Here is a 20282-nt window from a genome sequence, read left to right as displayed (position 1 = left end):
TGTAACCGAACTACTATGCTTGAGTTTACAGAGTTTGTTCGGTTCAGTCGACTCGACCACGTTGTAACCGAACTTTAAACAACAGAGTTCTTCGCAAAAAAAAAAAAAATTTTGCGATTAAACCGAACTCAGCATTTGGCTATACAGAGAAGAGTTCGGTTTTGAAATTATTTTTGCGAGTTAACCGAACTCATTATATATGTTTTCTGAGTAAAGTTCGGTTAGGATTTTTTTTTGCGATTAAACCGAACTCAACATTTGGCTATATAGAGAAGAGTTCGGTTTTGAAATTATTTTTGCGACTCAACCGAACTCAGGTGTTCGGTTAGGCAAAAAAAAATTCTTAGCCGAAGTGTTCTTCGTGTTCTTTATTTTTAAAAGTTCGGTTGTAAAACTAGGTTTTTTTTCAAAATTATCCTAACCGAACTTACTACTGTAACCTCCAAATTCAACATATTTTGATGACTACGGCTCAAAATTTCAATCAAAAACGAATTAGAAGTAATGGGTTTGTGGGAAAATATTTATAGATAGTGTAGGATCAGAATCTCGCAACAATTATGTCTCAGCGAAATTATCAATGGTATAGCACAATAGCGTCGCAGAACAATTTCAGAAACGACGTCAGCAAGGATCATGAGAAAGATGTGATAGTCCTGCGAAAATTAGAGAGCTTGCGAAATTAACATTTGTAAGGTTGCGAGAATGTCACAAACCATATCCGAAAATAAAGGACAGATTAGCTGTCATACACTATGTATTTCCTTATAAATAGTCATTCGAGTTGTAAAGGAGGGAGAGATCTTTTTTGAGTAAGAAACAAGTAAACAGGAGAGAGAAAGTTCAGAGCAAAGATCATTCTTGACTTCTTTATCTTTCTTGTAAGAACATTCAAAAATTAATCAATAAAATTAAGAGTGTAAACCTAAAATGAGCTGATCAACAATGAAATCATATGAGGGGTGTAGTGTAGGATTTCCTGCAACTACATATAGGTTTGTTTATAAAAGATTGATTAATCGACAATGAAAACTCAATGAATCGACGACGATGAAAATTTGATGATTTTGATTAGATTTGTATACGATCAGGTTTAGATGATCATATATTGATGAAGAAGAGAAGAAGAAAAATTGTAGAATAGAGGAAGAAGAAGTTGTAGATTAGTTATAATTTTAATTAGGTAAAAGGGTAAACTAGTCATCTCCACCTTTTAAGACACCACTTAAACATGGTGTTGGAATCTTGATATTGCCGCCAGCATCGTCCCTTCAGATGTTTTTAATAAAATTCAACCCATCCTTCAGATAAACAAGTATGGCCTGAAACCAACGATGGACAAGTTACTATTAAATCTGCATATACTCTTATTTCAAAGGACTTTGCTGGGGAGAAAAAAATCGATTGTCAATTGAGGAAATTAAGACATGAAATCTCCTTCGCATATTAAACATTTTCTTTGGTTACTTGCTCACAAGAAAGTACTGGTTCACAACATTCTACAGTAAAAGGGTTTGAACATTATAGACACTTGTCCGTTATGCTCATCTGGTTCCGAAACTATCAATCACCTTTCTGTCGAGTGTGTTGTTATGCTAGCCTTTGGACCAAACTTGCTTTTGACTGGGGTTTAAAGATATCTTCTTCTCATGTTAATCTTCACTGGGTTTGCAGTCTTAGTCAGTACTATCCTCGTGGGCAGCAAGAACTAACTAACTGTATAATCCCGTTCATGTTATGGCAGATTTGGATCTTCCAGAATAACCTTATTTCCAATCACCAGAACTTCAGTGTGAATTTCATTCTGCACCAGACTATACGCAAAGCCCAAAAATTTGTTTCACTCAACCATTCTGTCTCTTAAAGTTAAAATGGGACACAATACTTTGGCTGGATTTTTCTTTATGTAGGTCACGACATGCTCAATATAAATGGTGCTTCTAATTCTAGTCGACTTGTAGGTACCGGTGAACTAATTAGATCTGACAATGGCTCGTTCGTTGTTTCCTTTGCCAACTGGTAATTATATGACAGAGCTATGTGCCACTAGAAAAGGTTTGCACCTAGCTTCTACCTTGGGAATCACTAAGCTTCAAGCGGTTAACGACTTCATGTACATTGTGCAACTTGTCAATGATTTATGTGTTGTTCCTTGGTATTTGTCAACATCCTACAAGATATGTATACTGCAGTTTCTTTATTTCAGGATGTATCTTTTGCTCACAACTATCGTGAGGGTAACTTTGTAACAGATCATCTAGCTAAAAAAATTATTTCGCCTGTTATAAATTAAGTGTGAGTACCTCTCCATCCTTTTTGGTTCGGTTATTATATAATGATGTGATGGAGATGCTTACCCTTGTAGTGTAAAGCCGTGTAGTTTTTGCTATAAAGTTCGGGACCTTCGGGTTAGCCAGGAAAAAGAAAAAAAGAAGAAGACCAAAATGAAGAAAATGAACCCACTGAATGACAAGTCTACAACTGAGATACACTAGATGTAATAGTGTAAACAGCTAAAATTTTCAATCTTTTTAAGGTACTTCAATGCTCATATCATATTTTTATTGATCTTCAAGTCAACAAAGACAATCATCACCTAAATAACAAACTCCTCTAAGGTCTACACAGTCTTTATGATGCCTCAATCAAAAGATCACTAGACGGTGTGACTGTTTCCTTGCACTGTTTGCGATGGAACATAGATATGACACAGTCAAGAACAGTAATCGACGCTGTCACACATCAATGTAATTTTTAATAAATATTAAGGGCATTATCGTAATACGAGTTTATTCATATTTTTCAGATAAGTATTCCATCTTTTTTCTTTATTGTTATTAACTCCTTGGTCAATTTCTTCTCCATTTTCTTTTCACAAAATTTTCAGCGCTCTTCATTTTTCCTTTCTCTCTTCTCTGTTCTCTCTCAGTTAAAATTTTCATCTAAAAGAAAAGAGATCAAAAATAAAAGAGAGAGGGAGAGAAAAGGGTTTTCATTTGCTGGTTTTTTGTGCGTTCTGCTCATGTTTTCCTTTCTATCTCTCTCTACACCTCCCTAACAGGTGGTATTAGGGTTTGATTGAGAGAATATTGCTCAGCTGCAGATTCCCTAAATTTGATTTCTAGGGTTTTGTTGCTGTTTCTTGATTATCTATCCAAAGTGCAATAATCAATGTAAGTTTAATTGTCTATTGATACTCATCCCTTATAAAATCATTGAAAATTTTAGATTTTGTGATTGAATTGTATAAGTCTAGGATTTGAATTCTGAGCATATCGTTCCTTTGTCATTCTTTACGTGCAGAAAATTCATAATAAGTTGTGGGCTCAATGAGTCTTTTTGGTGAATTGTGAGAATGGGTGGAGGGGATTAAGGAAAAAAGTATTTGATTTATCACTGGTTAGGGTTGAAATAGCTGCTGAGAGGTGTTTGGTGAGGTTGGTGTTAGCACTGTTAGGGTGTGTAAAATATGATAAAACAGATACTTGGAAAGTTACCGAGGAAACCATCTTCAAAATCTACGCCAAGCGGAACGGTTAATAATGATGGAGGGGTTGTTTTAGGCGCTTCTTCAATGAATTCATCTCAAGGAGTGAATACTGCTGGGGCAGGTAATAATAACTCGAAAGGAAGTTCAACTTCCGGGAAAATTTCTAGTTCAACAGCAACTGCTTCCCGCTCTAACAATTCATCTTCTGTGTCGAATGCCTCTAGTACGAATAAGTTGAAAGATGGGAAAAAATTTGCAGCTGTTGCTCTCCAAACAGGGCAGGTTTTGGTTAACGGTGTTTATGAGGCATTACCCAGCTTCCGAGATGTTCCTAGTGCTGAAAAGCAGAATCTTTTTATTCGGAAGCTGAACATGTGTTGTGTTATATTTGACTTCACGGATCCGTCGAAAAACATCAAAGAAAAGGATATCAAGCGGCAAACCTTGCTTGAGCTGGTCGACTATATTACATCTGTTACCTCCAAGTTTAATGAGGTTGTTATGCAAGAAATTACGAAGATGGTGGCCACTAACTTATTTCGCACATTTCCATCCTCAAATCACGATAACAAGTTCCCAGAGAGTTATGACCCAGAAGAGGAAGAACCCACTATGGAACCAGCATGGCCCCACTTGCAGGTTGTGTATGAGTTCTTACTTAGATTTGTTGCTTCTTCAGAGACAGATGCCAAGCTAGCGAAAAGATACATCGATCATTCATTTGTATTGAGGCTGCTAGACCTTTTCGATTCCGAGGACCAGAGGGAGAGAGAGTATCTAAAGACGATACTCCATCGTATTTATGGGAAATTCATGGTACACCGTCCATTCATCAGAAAAGCCATTAACAATATCTTTTACCGTTTTATCTTTGAGACGGAGAAGCACAATGGGATTGCGGAGTTGCTTGAGATTCTAGGAAGTATAATTAATGGATTTGCATTGCCGCTAAAGGAAGAACACAAACTATTCCTTGTACGGGCATTACTGCCTCTGCACAAGCCAAAATGTGTATCGATGTACCATCAACAACTTTCTTATTGCATCACTCAATTCGTTGAAAAAGACTTCAAACTTGCGGATACAGTGATAAGAGGCCTTCTGAAATACTGGCCAATTACTAATAGTTCGAAGGAGGTTATGTTCCTGGGTGAGCTGGAGGAAGTTTTAGAAGCTACGCAGACAGCAGAGTTCCAGCGCTGCATGGTCCCTTTGTTTCACCAAATTGGCCGCTGCCTCAACAGCTCACACTTCCAGGTATCGTTTTCAGATAACAGTTTATTGTGTAGTTCAAATTTTAAGTTTGACATTCCCCAAGTGACATTTACCTTTTCTATGGCACTTCGTGTTTCTTCTGTGCCAACAAACTATGACTTGCCCCAAGCTTCTTTTCCATTTAATGCTCTTTCCTCTTGTCTGTCAATCGCTTCTGGTAGTTTAGAGTGCTTTGACATGGTGATTCCAGGGAATACACGCTAATAAATGGTATATATTAGTGATGTTGCTTATATATTTGTTTATTTTCCGTTGGTGACTATAAACTGAGTTTATGGATCAAGTAAGAGCAATTTAATCGTAATAATCAACTATAAAAGGTCCATTGTAAGACCCAAGCAAGAAGCTGTCTAGGCATGAAACCAATTAAAAAATACTCAAGAAAAAAAGAATTCCTCCGAGATATCAGCTATACGGAAATGTGGATCATAAAGCTTCCTTTGCATGAGCTGGCTATTATCCTCGAGAGATACTGCTCTAGTTGTACCTTCTTTGGTAAATGCTGGAGCCGCCATCAAGAAATCGTTACTCCAAGACGGGATTGCTTTAACAGAAGCTAACCTTGTATCTAACAAAATTGATTTAAGTTCACACAGGTTCACCTTACTTATGTACTATCTAATCTTTGGTTAGCATGTTACATGGTCGTAAGGTCTGCAATTGCATATTCTTGTCATGATACACCTTACTTATATACTTAATCGGGAATAAAGCACTAGAAATATTAGAAGCTCGCGACTTTTAATAAAATATTTTTTTTTGTCACGAGTTTCTCCTGCGTAGTACCTAACTGTATGCATTTTGAGAAGCTTGAGCAATCTGTTGCAGGTAATAGTTAGAGAGGATAGAGTAACCCTTTTTAACGATTAGCAGCCTATGATATAAGCTTAGGACTACGACTGTCTTTGAGGTTGCCTTTGACAAAACAGGTTCAAGTGGGATAGGTCCAGAAGATCTTATTGAGCAGTGGTGAAGTTTATATGCTTGGCATGATTGTAGAATACTAGAAGGGAAGTTGAAAAGGTTGTTTGTCGTAAGAAGTTGTCTCCTGGGAATTAGGATGTGAACTCTACCATTCTTTAGAGAAACTCAAGAGTAAGTTAGAGATAGACATCAAAGAGATGTCTCAGTTTTCTTTGTCAATGATGATGAGATTAATTCTTCTGAGAATGAACAGAATTATTTGGTTATAAGTATCAAAACACAGAGGAGCTACAAATTTCCAGTCTCTGGGTATTGGATGTTCCTTTTAGTTAGGAATGTTTCAAGCTACCTCAATGGGGTGCTTGAATGAATAAGAGAGCATCATTAATTTGATGTCAGTCCAGTTATATAGGGGCAAACTTCTTCGAACGTTAGTTCGATATATATGTATATTTCTGTTCATTTAAAGCCTTGTTGTTTTTAGTCTGACTTTCTTTCCTCAAAATTGGTTGTGAACATATTATGGTTTTTGTCTTCAGGTAGCTGAACGCGCATTGTTCCTTTGGAACAACGATCACATTAGAAACCTTATTACTCAGAATCAGAAGGTGGTCCTTCCCATAATCTTTCCGGCCTTGGAGAAAAATACAAGATTGCACTGGAACCAGGCTGTTCAGAGCCTGACATTGAACGTCAGGAAAATTTTCTCAGATGCTGACCCAGAGCACTTTGAGGAATGCTTGACCAGATATCAAGAAGACGAATCTAAGGAGAAAGAAATAAGGGAAAAGCGTGAATCAACGTGGAAGCGATTGGAAGATGTTGCAGCATCCAAGGCTGTGAGCATCGAAGCAGTGCTCGTGCCTCGGTTGACGTCATCCCTTTCCTTGGGTGGTACCACCACAAGCCCAAGAGCTGCTAATGGTAGTTGAATGGATGGTGCCAAGGTTGTATGAGTTATTCTTGTTGCTATCTCCGTACTAAAGACCGGAGAGAAGAGTTCCTGTACGGATGAGCTCCTCTACTTCGCCTCTATTTCATTCTTCATGATGAGAATGAACCCCACACCTGCACGCCCGAAGAAGATGAAGCAGAAGGCGGGTTTTGTTCTGTGGCCCTGAGTTTCAGTCTTCTCCTCTGTTTAAGTTTTTTTTTCTTCTCATCAGCCATGGAATGTGTAAGTGTGTGTATCATATTGGGATTTGGTTTAGGAGGTGGTGTTTCTGCGGATTTCCTACCTTTTGCTGCTGCTGCTGGTATTATCTTTATTTTGTGTAATACTGGAAGAAAAAATGTACCTGTTTTCCTTTCTTTTCTTTTTTGCCGGTGTTTTTTTTTTTTTTTTTGCGTTCTTCTTCAGGGCTTCCTGAGGTTTGCCGTTCCACTTCGAGTTCTTAATAGATTAGCACCAAATGTATAGACGTATTCCTGTGATACTATGTATGGGACTCTAGCAGTCTAGCACTGCCAACCTTTTCTCTCATCTTTCTCCATTGAAAACATAATGTAAGGCCCCAAATCAACCTTAAATGGGCCTCTAGGAGCGAGGCGAAAGATGATTTATCTCATCTGGACTGGCTGGCCTTGTAGGATGCAAGGTGACGGATAACAAGTAACTGAATCAAGGAACAAAAATCACCGTACATTCATGGGTCATTCAAGTGAACACGTCAGACAGCCATGGATATAATATTCATTAGATTTTCTGATTCTTTAAGCTGTTGTTCATGGGAAGAAGATCAAGCTAGTGGAGTTCAATAAGAGTCGTTGGTACCATGTTGGTCTTACAATTCCATAGACTGATAACTAATGGATCATCTCCAACTAATGGTTTCCATAGGCAAGGAGGAGGAAAGTTTCAGAGGAATCAGCAGAAGTTTCGTTTGAATGCCCAAGCTTTTCCGTCCAGAACCCAGGTAGCTCTTCCCAATGAAAATGTGAAAATAAAATTGGGTTTTAACTTAGAAATATATTTGAGTTAATTCAATGTAAAAGAAATATGTTTGAGTTACTTCAATGAAGTTGCTTCATACTTTTGTGTAATTAATTTTTGTAGAGGATAATGGAGAGTATTTCAGTTAGTGGTGAAGTGGGTGGAGCTGGTGGATCATATTCATACAATGCTTTGAAGAGGTTGGACCAAGTATGGACTAATCTTTGTTCTACCCAAACAGGTAATGTCCATTCCGGTTGGTGATTTGCTATTTATTATTAGACTAAACTATCTCATCCGAGTTGGAAGATATCAATTATTACGAATTCAGGGGAAAGGATGAGTGGATGTTGATTAATGTGTTTTTGTCTCTTGCAGCTCCAGAACAACCATATCATGTAGTTTCACAGTCCCCGGGGACATTCAACGTTTCCGATGTTGGTGCCAAAGAAATACTTACGTTTGATGTGTTAGTTTGCGGAGGTACTCTAGGGATTTTTCTTGCTACTGCACTAAGTTTGAAGGGACTTCGAGTAGGCATTGTTGAAAGGAATCAGCTAAAAGGGGTATATTCTGAAGTTCACTCTAGAAAAAGAACACAAATACTTTGTAATGTGCACCAATTGCTCAGTATAACCATCTTTACATGTGCTGAGATTGGCTTCATATCTTGTCTGTTGATCAGAGAGAGCAAGAGTGGAACATTTCAAAGAAAGAGCTCTTGGAACTTGTGGAAGTTGGCATTCTGAAGGAAGATGATATTGAACTAGCAACAGCAATGAAATTTAATCCTGTAAGTTTACAGTGCGAAATAATTCTTCATTTCTTGTGTGCTCTTATGTTCTAGGTGTGACAGAATCTAAGCACTGCTTCTCTACAGAACAGATGTGGATTCGAGGGAAAAGGAGAAATATGGGTAGAAGACATTCTTAATCTTGGTGTTTCGTAAGTTAGAACATTTGATAATACTATGCTACTTCTACATTCCTGTGAAATAAATGGCGTATAAATACATGACATTTTGCTCTCTTTACGACGCTATAGTCCAGCCAAACTAATAGAAGTAATGAAGAAACGTTTCACTTCCCTTGGTGGCATCATCTTTGAGGGATGTAGCGTGTCTAGCATAAATGTATTTGATGATGCAGCAGTACGTATACTAAACTTTTTACCCCTTTCAAATGCATTATTGTAATAGCATGACTGGATGTTTACCAGTACTCTGCTCTTCAGGTTTTAAAACTCGCTGAAGGAAAAACTCTGTCTTCACGTCTCATCATTGATGCGATGGGAAACTTTTCCCCCGTGGTAAAACAGGTTAGGTTGATTACTTGCACAAATATCGGACCCTGATCAAGGATGTTAAGCGTCAACTATGCTCGTTTACAAAATTTAGTTAGGAAAATGCAAAGAGAAGATGTGACACACTGCTAAGCATATTTGCAGATAAGATCAGGAAGGAAGCCAGATGGTGTTTGCCTGGTTGTCGGTTCATGTGCTCGTGGTTTTAAGGATAATGTAACAAGTGATGTCATATTTAGTAGTTCTTCTGTAAAGAACGTTGGGAATGCACAAGTGCAGTATTTTTGGGAGGTAATTTGCTATACCATATTCCTTCACAAAGAAATGTGTAATGTAACTACATCAGAATCTTTGAAAAGAATGTCTACATTTTGTTTAAATGTTTCACAGGCTTTTCCAGCTGGGTCTGGTCCTACAGATCGAACTACCTATATGTTCACTTACGTTGATGCTCAACCAGGGTGCCCAAAATTGGAGGAGTTGTTAGAAGACTTCTGGGATTTGATGCCTGCTTACCAGGTTTATATCTCTGTTCCTTTCTTGCCATGCAGTTACACATCCTTGTTGTCCATCAGAGAACAGTCACATGTCAACATTTGTAACACTGACTCTGATTCCCTTAACTTACAGTTTTTCTCATTTTCCTGTATATGTAGGGTGTTTCACTTGATGATCTTGAGATACTGAGAGTCATCTATGGCATTTTCCCTACATACCGTGACAGTCCACTTCCATCTGCTTTTAATCGTATTCTACAGGTTCTTACCTTTCACTGTACTATATTCACCTGAGTTATAAACAGATCATCAAGAGGAACTCAGATTTGTGCATGCAGTTTGGGGATGCCAGCGGCATACAGTCACCAGTCTCATTTGGTGGATTTGGAAGCTTGACTAGGCATCTTGGCCGATTGTCAGATGGTTTTTTCCCTGATCCTTCTTTACTAAACTATTATTTACATAATTATAACAGCTAAATGAAGACTAACATGCTTAGGTTTCATCTTCGGTGGATTCAGGAATTTATGAAGCAGTTAATAATAACTTTCTTGACTCATCTAGCTTGTCCCTGCTGAATCCATACATGGTTTGTATCTTTTGACCCAGTCAACTACATGGTTTGCTCCCAACTCCTCCTCAATGTTTCATAATAAGTTTGTTATGTGCAGCCAAACTTAAGTTCATCCTGGTTGTTTCAAAGAGCAATGTCAGCAAAACCAGAAGCTAATGTTTCACCAGATTTTATTAATGAACTTCTCTGCGTAAATTTCCAGTGTATGCAGGTATACACTTATGCTGAGTTTTTTCCTTCTTCTTCCTTTTAGCTTAATATGTGCGCAACTACTAACTTCATTATTCTCAGAGACTCGGTGATCCAGTACTCAGACCATTTCTTCAGGATGTTATACAATTTGGTCCTCTAGTGAAAACATTGGGCTTAGTTATGATAACCAAGCCTCAAATCATTCCTTCTATATTCAAACAGGTAGAAACTCACTGCCTCCAGTCCAGCTATGCTGTCTATTTACAGTTGTGAGCTATTTGAATTGTTTATGTATGTTCCTCACCTTAGCGAACATAGAGCTGGGTTAACCCTCATTTTTTTGTCAGGTGGGAGTTCCTGTGCTCATAAGCTGGTCTGGACATTTTTTCATGTTGGGTTACTACACATTTCTCTCAACCTTCGTTGATCCAGTCATAAGGTAAATATTATGTGGTTCTTGATTTCCAATTACTACAGAGCACATATATAAATACAAAATTAAGAACAACCCAGCTATTTGGCTCCGCGAGGCAAACAAAAGCCTGAGATCATAGAATCGTGGATTTGTGGGTTCAATGGACAACCACAGTCCCACTCATGGCATGTTTAAGATAGGCCGTGTTTGCTTTGCAGTCATATTTTGCAATCCAATTATCTTTTGGTAAAATGCAATTTACCTCACTAACTGCAATTCTGCAACTATTATATTGTCTGTTGTTTTCGGCGAATCGCTCCATCTTGGGATTGATATAATAGACCATGGGTGAATACACTGCCGGCCAAAATGAAGTATGACTGGAGAAGACATCTAGAGGCTTGGAAGTATGGATCTGGATTAGATTACACATTATAAGGGTGAATTCGACATTAAAGAAACACAACATAAATAGAGCAATTGATCCTATATGTTCTACAGTGCAAGAATTATCCCAACTGTTCTTCAACAGCATGTTCCAGAGTTTTTCTAGACTGGTGAAATCTGGAATCTGAGCATTTCTAGTTTCTCGAGAAGCTGATTTTCAAGCGACTACGACCCGACTACAGATAACTGTGAGTTGTGTCATATGTCTGATGCTCTGTGAGGTCTTCGCTCAAGTTTTGGCATGATACTGTAGCCACTGCCATTCTGTACTAAAGAAATTTGTATAATACAATATAAACAGACATCATAAATGCTCACAGAATTATGGCATTTTCAGATCTCTCAGTGTATGTGTGAGAGGAATGAGCCTCATTTCTACACATGGTGTGGACCAAACTCAGCGCTTGTTGCCAGCCCACGGAAAACGCTTCGTTCAAAAATAACCAAAATACCTTGCCTTATTAATTTTAATCAAGTATAGTACAGTAATAAATTAACTACTTGTTTGTTAATTTCAATGAGATCCTCTAAATGTTTGCATGTGGGTTGGTGTTACTCCCATCTCATGGTCAGCTGCTATAGCCGTATGCTTCGGGGTCTTGCCTCAGACGACTCATCTGGATTCACATGTTGAACCCACGTTTTTTCCTTCCCTGTTGTCCGGGTCTCAATATATCTACTTATATGACAACCTGCAGCCGTTCCATCCTTGTACTGTTGCTATGCCTTTTTAATGAGTTTTCAACAAGCACACGTATTATTAGATTTATCAGTCCCTTGATAAATTTGTTCACGTATACATATTTACAGAAAGAAAGATAATATCAATCACTACCATTACTCAATGATCTAAACACGGAAAGAAGATTAGTACATGCAATCTAAACATAGAAGGAAGATTAGTACATGCGAGATAATGCGTGATTGATGTCATGCAAAGAAGAATATGGAAAGAAGATCAATGCATGCAGAGAAGATTATATGTGATTAAGAATATGTTGTAATTATATTTAATTCCTTTGATATATTTATACTATTAGGATCTTTACTCTTGTTATGTAACAACAATCAGTATATATACATAATAAAATCATCAACCTTCACACTGTTGTGTGAGAAACCAAAACCTGTGTTACCCAATTTTCTTTATGGTATCAGAGCTAGGTTAATTTTCTTTTTCCCCCTACAACATCATCATCATGACTAACGGAGGCGATCAATCTTCCCCTTCGACTGTCATTCCAGAGAAGGATACTGGTTTATCTCCTACCAGTCCCTATTATGTGCATCCTTCTGATAATCCCACATCAGTCATTTATTCTCCCTTGCTCACAAGTGAAAACCACTGCACCTGGAGTCGAGGTATAATGAAGGCACTAAGTGCAAAAGTCAAACTAGGATACATTGACGGAACGGTAAAAAAACCAACTAATGCATCGAATCTCGCTCACTGGACGAGATGTGATGACTTAGTAGGTAGATGGATCTCTAATTCTGTGGATCCAGAAATCCGCTCAAGTACTCAAAACTTCCCCTCGATATATGAACAATGGTTAGAAATCAAATCTCGTTTTTCTCATCATAATGCGTCAAAGTTATATGCTATCATACAATCTATTGCTTTGTTGAAACAAGAGAATCTGAGTGTTGCTATGTATTATACCCGGCTCAAATCACACTGGGATCAATTAGATGTTTTTCGACCCATTGAACCTTGTATATGCGGAGCAGGTAAGAACTATATGAGTCATCACAGTCAGGATCACTCCATGGAGTTTTTGCAGGGTTTGCATGATAGGTTTTCAGCCCTGCGTAGTCAAATACTTCTTATGGAACCCATGCCAACACCTGCGAAGATATATAACCATGTCAGGCAGGAAGAAGAACAGCAAGGACTCAATTCTTCTTCCATTCCTTCTGTGGACTCTGCTGCCCTGAATGTCTCTCGCAGCTTCGATCCTCGTCAGTCAAGGCCTTTTCAAAATCCTGGAAACAACAAACGACAGCGGCCCTTCTGTGACCACTGTAACAAACACGGTCACACTAAGCAGACCTGTTGGAAGCTTAACGGGTACCCAAAAGACTTGCCCAAGCCAAGGGATTCAGAACCTTCTGTGGTCGCTGCTATCACTCAAACCCCGGCTGTTGCACCAGCTATAAGCGCTGCCCAGTATGCACGCCTGTTATCTCTACTGGAAGCAGATAATGATCGCACTGATGTAGCACCATATGCTCATTTTGATGGTATGTCTCTTTCCTGTTCTAATGATATTTGGATTATTGACAGTGGGGAAACCCCTCATATTTGTTCTTCCTTGTCTCTTTTTTCTTCTCATCTTGTGGTTAATAAACCACTCACTGTTCAGCTACCAGATGGTACACATACATCTGTGACACACATTGGCACTGTGAATTTATCTCCTCATGTTCAACTGCTAAATTTATTTCATATTCCGAGTTTTAAGTTCAACTTAATCTCCGTTAGCAAACTAACCAACACATCTAATTGCTATGTTCAGTTCTCACACGAATCTTGTGTGTTTCAGGATCGTCAAACCAACAAAGTGATTGGATGGAGTAAGCATGTGGCAGGCCTATATCACTTTTGTTTTCAACCATTTTTTTTATCATTAGCTGCAAATAAGCCTGTTGGTACATGGCATTGTCGTCTAGGACATCCGAGTGTGGATTGCTTTAAGTTTTTATCTCGTAATTTCCCTTTCATTAGTTCTTCATGTAATCATGGTTGCGATGTGTGCCCTCGGGATAAACAAACTCATCTCAAGTTTAATAAAAGTATTTCTTTTTCTAAACATCCATTCCAATTGATTCATGCTGACATATGGGGACCGTTCTCAACTCCCTCTCTGACTGGTGCTAAATATTTTTTGACAATTGTGGATGATTATTCGCGCTGCACTTGGGAATTTTTGATGAAATCCAAGTCAGAAACTTTAAAATATCTTCATTATTTTTTCAACTTTGTTGTCAAACAGTTTGGTCGAAATATCTCTACCATTTCATCTGGTATCAATTCGTTGATTATGGATCCGAGTTCAAATCCAATGAACTACAATCATGGTTTCACCAACAAGGAATCTTACATCAAACTAATTGTGTGTATACTCCGCAACAAAATGGCATTGTTGAAAGGAAACACCGCCATTTGCTCAATGTAGCTAGAGCATTGCGTTTTCAGGCTAATCTTCCACTTCGTTTTTGGGGTGAATGCGTACTTGTTGCTACTTATATTATCAACAAGTTACCAACTACTGTGTTGTCTCATAAGACTCCACATGAAATGCTCCTGCATAAACAGCCAGATTATTCATCCTTGCGTGTAATTGGCTGTCTTTGTTTTGCAAGAAACACTCGAATTTCTCACAAATTCGATCAACGTGCCAAGCCTGGCATCTTCATTGGTTATCCTTATGGTCAAAAGGGATACTTTATTTATGATCTAGAATCAAAATCCATATACACGTCCAGAGACGTTGTATTTCATGAGAATACTTTTCCTTTTCATGATGTTGTGAACAAACTCAATCCCACCTTTTCTGTACATGTTCAACAATCTGAGTACATTGATTTCGATCCAATTTTTTCATCTCCATCTTCGCCTGTATTCTCCCCTGACAGTTTACGTCTGTCAGTTCCCATACCTACCAATCCTGAAACTCAGGATTTCTCTCATTCTGGGATTCCACCTCATCCAATCTCTACGGCTCCAATTGGTTCCCACACTCAGGAGTCCTCTACCGTATCTCCAACTCCACGTGGTTCTTCCACTCTGGACCCCTCCACTACATCATCAGCTCCACGTGTTTTTCCTAACTCTGACGGGTTTTCTAAACGAAGTTCAACAGACACTTCTGTCACACCAGTTGTGGTATCTCATGCACCATCATCATTACGTATTGATTCTTCACGTATTGTAATCTCGTCTCATCCTTCTGAGACTTCAAACTCTTCTGTGCTGCCAACACCAGTTGTGAATCCTAGGCCAATTCGTTCCAGGAATCCGCCTGGATACTTGAAGGACTATCATTGTGCTGCAACAAGCTGTCCCTCTACATCAGTCCACTCCATGACTGATTATCTATCATTTGATACTTTCAATCCAACTCATAAAGCTTTTTTGGTTGCTGTTGTCCTCACAGCTGAACCAAAATCCTTTTCCCAAGCCATTCAATGTCCTAAATGGCGCGCAGCTATGGCCAAAGAAATCCTTTCTTTACAAGCAAATAATACTTGGGTTGAGGTTGATTTACCACCTGGTAAGACGGCAATTGGATGCAAGTGGGTCTTCAAAATCAAGTTTAATTCTGATGGCACCATTGAACGTTACAAGGCTCGACTTGTTGCAAAGGGTTACACTCAACAAGAATGTATTGATTATTATGATACTTTTGCACCTGTCGCTAAGCTTGTTACTGTTCGTGTTTTATTGTCAATTGCAGCAATCAAAGGTTGGCCTCTCCATCAGTTGGATGTCAACAATGCATTTCTTCAAGGCGATTTGGATGAAGAAATTTACATGAAAATACCTCCTGGTTTAGCTCGCAAAGATGAGTCTAAAGTTTTTCGCCTTAATAAATCTCTCTATGGCCTTAAACAAGCCTCTAGGCAATGGTTTGCCAAACTTTCTTCGGTTTTGTTAGCTGAAGGCTTTACAAAATCTCTATGTGATAATTCTCTCTTAGCATATCATCGGGGTTATACCTCTATTTTCGTTCTTGTCTATGTTGACGATATCATCATCACTGGCACAGATAATAACTTCATTTGTTCTCTTAAATCACGTCTTGCCTCTCATTTTTCCATTAAGGATCTAGGTCGCTTACAATATTTCTTAGGAATTGAAGTCTCTCGATCTCCTAAAGGTATTTTTCTCTGTCAAAGAAAATATGTCCTAGATATTCTAAAAGACTCAGGTCTCACTGGAGCTCGTGTTTCATCTTTTCCCATGGACACACATATTAAATTGCTCCCTACATATGGAAAAGATTTAACTGATCCAAGCTCTTTTCGTCGTCTAAGTGGTCGTCTTTTATATCTCACTGTCACCCGTCCTGATATTACATACGCGGTCAATTACTTAAGTCAATTTATGCAGCATCCACGTACAACTCATCTTGATGCTGCTCACCGTGTCCTTCGTTATCTCAAAGGTACAATTGGACATGGTATTTTTCTCTCTTCTTCCAGTGTACTCTCATTACATGGATACACTGATTCGGATTGGGAAGGATGTCCAATTACTAGACGATCTACTACAGGCTATTTTGTTTCCATAGGTTCTAGTCCTATTTCATGGAAATCAAAGAAACAACCCACTGTTGCTCGCTCTTCCGCTGAAACTGAATATCGTGTCATGGCTAATCTTACGGCTGAACTTCAATGGTTACGTTATCTTTTCAAGGACTTGCATATTCCTTGTCCTTTACCTATCACCATCTCCTGTGATAATCAAGCTGCAATTCACATTGCCCAAAATCATGTTTTCCACGAACGTACGAAACACATATAAATTGATTGTTACTTTGTTCGTGAGAAGTTACTGAATGGGTTGATTTTGCCAAAATATCTCCCATCTTCTGATCAACTCGCTGACGTTTTCACCAAGCCACTAGGAGCACAACAATTTGGGCGGCTGGTTGGCAAGTTGGGCGTCCATTCAGGCTCTCCCGCTCCAACTTGAGGGGGGTATTAGATTTATCATTCAAGATCTTTACTCTTGTTATGTAACAACGATCAGTATATATACATAATAAAATCATCAACCTTCACACTGTTGTGTGAGAAACCAAAACCTGTGTTACCCAATTTTCTTTACATATAATCCCTTTTTTGAATGTATTACTATTGGGGGATCAAGATTACTGTGGAGGGTACCGGTACCAAAACTCATATAAAACAAATTACAGTAGAACTTCTATAAAATAATAGGCTTAGGACCACCCTAATCCTATTATTTTAAAGAGATATTACGTAATCGATTATTTAATAATTTATTATTTTATATATATTAATGATATACTAATTTGAAGAATAATTCCTAATTTTTCTGAATTTGAACAACTGTGGTTTGATACAAAGTACCTAGGATGTGCAACTATTGACTTATTTGATAGAATTTTTTAGATAATTAACTATCAGGTACTGTAGAGATATTGAAATACAACTTGAGTTGAACTTCAAAGAAAAACGGGGGATTTTGCGTTTCCCCCTCAAAAAAGATGCCTATTTTGCATTACCCTCTTTTAAAATCACTATTAGGCGAAACCCCCTTTAACATGGATGTGCCGTTACTGTCCTGTTAACAAAGCACGTGAAATACGCGTGCATATATTAAAATAAAAAATAATTATAGGCAACAAATAAAACTTTGGAATATCGATCCGGTAACGGTACTGGTACCTTCATCACCTCTCCCGGCTCTAATTATCTCTGGTTCACGATTAAACTAACACCAATTTTCCTTTGATTCTCACACACACAGAGAGAAACACACATCAGTCACCATCTTTAAAAAGATAAACCCCTAAATCTCGTTTCACGTAATCCTAATTTAAAAATTGATTGAAAAATTCTTACAGATCTTTGAAATTGGATTCATGGGTTTAGATAATTTACTGTTTTAGACGAAGGGTTCGAAAGAAGAAGAAGAAGAATCAGACGAAGGGTTCACTTGTGTCTGGTTTTGTGGTGGTGGTGGTCCGGTGGAGTAGATATTACTGAAAGTGAAGTTGGTGTGCTAAGAAGATGGTACACGTGTACTGCACGTGTTTAGTTAACAGGATATTGATGGCACATCCAGGTTAAAGGGGGTTTCGCCTAATAGTGATTTATAAAGGGGGTAATGCAAAATAGGCATCTTTTTTTAGGGGGAAACACAAAATCCCCCAAGAAAAACAAACCAGTATTGAATCTTATTTTGAGAAAATTTGATATATTTGAATATAATATTATTTTTTATTTTTATAATAAAATTATTATTTTATAATATTTGGGACCTGTTAATGTTTAAGGGGAACTTTTGGATTGTGTTATATTATAATATTATCGAATATTTTAGCAATAAAGGACCGAATCTGGACCATGAAATTCTGTAATAAGTGTTTGTGGGTGAAAACCGTTTCTACTGATTTTGGTAATTTTGGGTGTGTGGATGAGAAACGAATCTAAGCCCTAAACGATGTACTGCACGGGAGTACTTTTGATTCGAGAGATCAATCTGTACAATCCTGGCCTAAACCAATAATGGTCGTTCCAGGCTTGCTTCGGTCACAAAGTGAAGGAGAAGGGTTGGTCTTAGGGAGGGAAGCGAAGAGAGTGTTGAGACCATAATAGTTGATTCTGAAGGTGTGGTTGTTTATGACTCGTATCTGAAAGTAGAACTGGCTAGCAGAATGGAAAGCTACCAGGTGATTTCTAGATACTGTGTTGTTGCCGACCAAAAACCTGTCTTTTAGTGAAAATAGGTGAAGCCTATTTATACAAGTCATATTGAAACGTACCCTGGTCTCGTAGGAAGTGGAAACGATTGAGTGGTGGAAGAATAGAGTAATGTGTAACCGTCGGTCATTATGCTTCCATGATGAAGGGAGTGAATTCGTTTACACCGTTACTTTTTACCACCACTAATTGTCCTGCTTCATGAAACTTTCTTATAACGGGCGCATTACACGCCGCACGCTGTAAACCGCCATATCAATACCCTGATGAGCATCCTCAGTTTGTGACATGTTTGATGTCTCGAGTGTTTTCGTGGAAAACATGTAGCACTTTGCTACGTGTGGCAAGTCAAAGTCAATGGACTTATCGCAGGAAAATAACATGTAATGCTATTAGGCTCGTTTTGGCTAGTCGCCTAAAACTTGTCACAGGTTTGTCAGTTCGGTGGCGAACTTCGATGGCTGAGATCGCATCTCATGAAGGAGGGTAGCCGTTGATTATGGCTACCTTGTGTTGGCACCTGATAATGGCGCGGTGGCGTTTTGGTGTACGTTAGTGGCAATGTGGCATGGATGGCATGGCTCGTGCATGCCAGTGGCACGGTGGTGCAAGTGGCGCCTGGCGTAGCCATGGCCACTAGATTTAGGCAGCTGGTCGCCTGAAACTTGCCACAAGTCTGTCAGTTCGGTGGCGAATTTGGATGGCTGAGATTGTAAGTCAGGAGAGAGGGTGGTCGTTGATTATGGCCACATTCTGTTGGCACATGTTAATGCCATAATGGCATAGCCGCGCCTGTGACGTTGTGGCATGGCCAAAGCTAGGATTTGGCTCCGTGGCAAAAAATTAGGGCTTGACGGGAGTGGCCAAGGCTAGGATTTGGCGTCGTGGCCAAAATTAGGGTTTGGCGGCGTGGTCAAGGCTAGGATTTGGCGTCGTGGCCAAAATTAGGGCTTGGCGGCGTGGCCAAGGCTAGGATTTGGCGTCGTGGCCAAAATTAGGGCTTGGCGGCGTGGCCAAGGCTAGGATTTGGCGTCGTGGCCAAAATTATGGCTTGGCGGCATGGCCAAGGCTAAAGTGGCTCGTGGCATGTTGGCATGCCGATTAATATGTTGTTGTGGCAGGGAGTGTTTGGCTTGCCAATTGGTATGGTGGCGCGGCAGGGCGCATTTGGCCTTTAATTGGTCAAGAAAAGGGGTCGGCCAAAGAGCAGCATGCTTTCTGATTGAATACCTTATGCAAAGACCTTATCCTTGATATTTGGAAATTCGTGCTACTCTGCTGCGAGTGAACACAAATTGTCATGCCATATCAACATTAAGGGTTCAGCCTGGGAACATAGCATAGAAAGCATTCGAAGAAACTTATATTAAGCGGATACAGGCAAGGCGCCAAAATTTACAGAACATCTGAGATGGTTGCTACTGCGCCAGTCTGGATAAATTTCATGTAAATATATTGAATGGTTCAATGAGTATGCCAGCGGAGAGGTTAACACTCATGGCTCCGTTTCCTTACAGAGTGACGTCACATCAGATGCAAGGTTTTCACAATTTTAATCCTAAGCTAAAAACCACCATCAATAATAAGTTATCTATTTTATTATATTATCGAGTATTATATTAAAAAAAAAATTGTTAGCGAAATTATTATATTATCGAGTATTATATTAAAAAAAAACTATGTAATAAATTATCTATTTTATATGGATTTTGATACACTCCCAAATAATCTGACACCTGTCATCAGCAGTGTTGTGTAACAATCGTGCACCTTAA

General features: G+C 38.8%; 2 protein-coding genes across 3 annotated transcripts; both read left to right on the top strand.

The window, feature by feature from the left end:
• Positions 1 to 2872: 2872 nt before the first annotated feature.
• Positions 2873 to 7003, top strand: LOC113303564 (serine/threonine protein phosphatase 2A 59 kDa regulatory subunit B' gamma isoform-like). Its single transcript, XM_026552608.1, has 3 exons — positions 2873 to 3173; positions 3304 to 4747; positions 6229 to 7003. The coding sequence occupies exons 2-3, from the start codon at positions 3470 to 3472 to the stop codon at positions 6619 to 6621; spliced, it is 1671 nt and encodes a 556-aa protein (XP_026408393.1). The 5' UTR covers positions 2873 to 3173; positions 3304 to 3469; the 3' UTR covers positions 6622 to 7003.
• Positions 7004 to 7129: 126 nt separating this feature from the next.
• Positions 7130 to 11379, top strand: LOC113303551. 2 transcript variants are annotated; one of them, XM_026552598.1, is made up of 16 exons: positions 7130 to 7605; positions 7746 to 7863; positions 8001 to 8188; positions 8308 to 8415; positions 8503 to 8567; positions 8667 to 8772; positions 8856 to 8939; positions 9069 to 9215; positions 9315 to 9443; positions 9581 to 9682; positions 9760 to 9844; positions 9943 to 10010; positions 10093 to 10206; positions 10323 to 10409; positions 10535 to 10626; positions 10944 to 11379. In XM_026552598.1, exons 1-16 carry the CDS (start codon positions 7465 to 7467, stop codon positions 11038 to 11040), a joined length of 1731 nt encoding a protein of 576 aa, XP_026408383.1. In that variant the 5' UTR covers positions 7130 to 7464; the 3' UTR covers positions 11041 to 11379. The 2 variants fall into 2 exon arrangements, with proteins under 2 accessions (XP_026408383.1, XP_026408372.1); XM_026552587.1 differs by having other exon boundaries at positions 10287 to 10409.
• Positions 11380 to 20282: the final 8903 nt, after the last annotated feature.

Source organism: Papaver somniferum, chromosome 1 (genome assembly GCF_003573695.1).
Source record: "Papaver somniferum cultivar HN1 chromosome 1, ASM357369v1, whole genome shotgun sequence".
NCBI lineage: Eukaryota > Viridiplantae > Streptophyta > Magnoliopsida > Ranunculales > Papaveraceae > Papaver > Papaver somniferum.
Note: the sequence above shows the minus strand (reverse complement) of the source record. Positions and strands in the feature narration are given on the sequence as shown.

What these genes read in the sequence shown, in the direction of transcription:
- LOC113303564 (XM_026552608.1), top strand. Translation starts at nt 3,470, where the DNA reads ATGATAAAACAGATACTTGGAAAGTTACCGAGGAAACCATCTTCAAAA. An exon ending in TCAACAGCTCACACTTCCAG is followed by an intron (nt 4,748 to 6,228) that starts GTATCGTTTTCA and finishes TTTTGTCTTCAG; the next exon opens with GTAGCTGAACGCGCATTGTT.
- LOC113303551 (XM_026552587.1), top strand. Translation starts at nt 7,465, where the DNA reads ATGTTGGTCTTACAATTCCATAGACTGATAACTAATGGATCATCTCCA. An exon ending in CTTTTAATCGTATTCTACAG is followed by an intron (nt 9,683 to 9,759) that starts GTTCTTACCTTT and finishes TTGTGCATGCAG; the next exon opens with TTTGGGGATGCCAGCGGCAT. An exon ending in TTCGTTGATCCAGTCATAAG is followed by an intron (nt 10,627 to 10,943) that starts GTAAATATTATG and finishes TTGATATAATAG; the next exon opens with ACCATGGGTGAATACACTGC.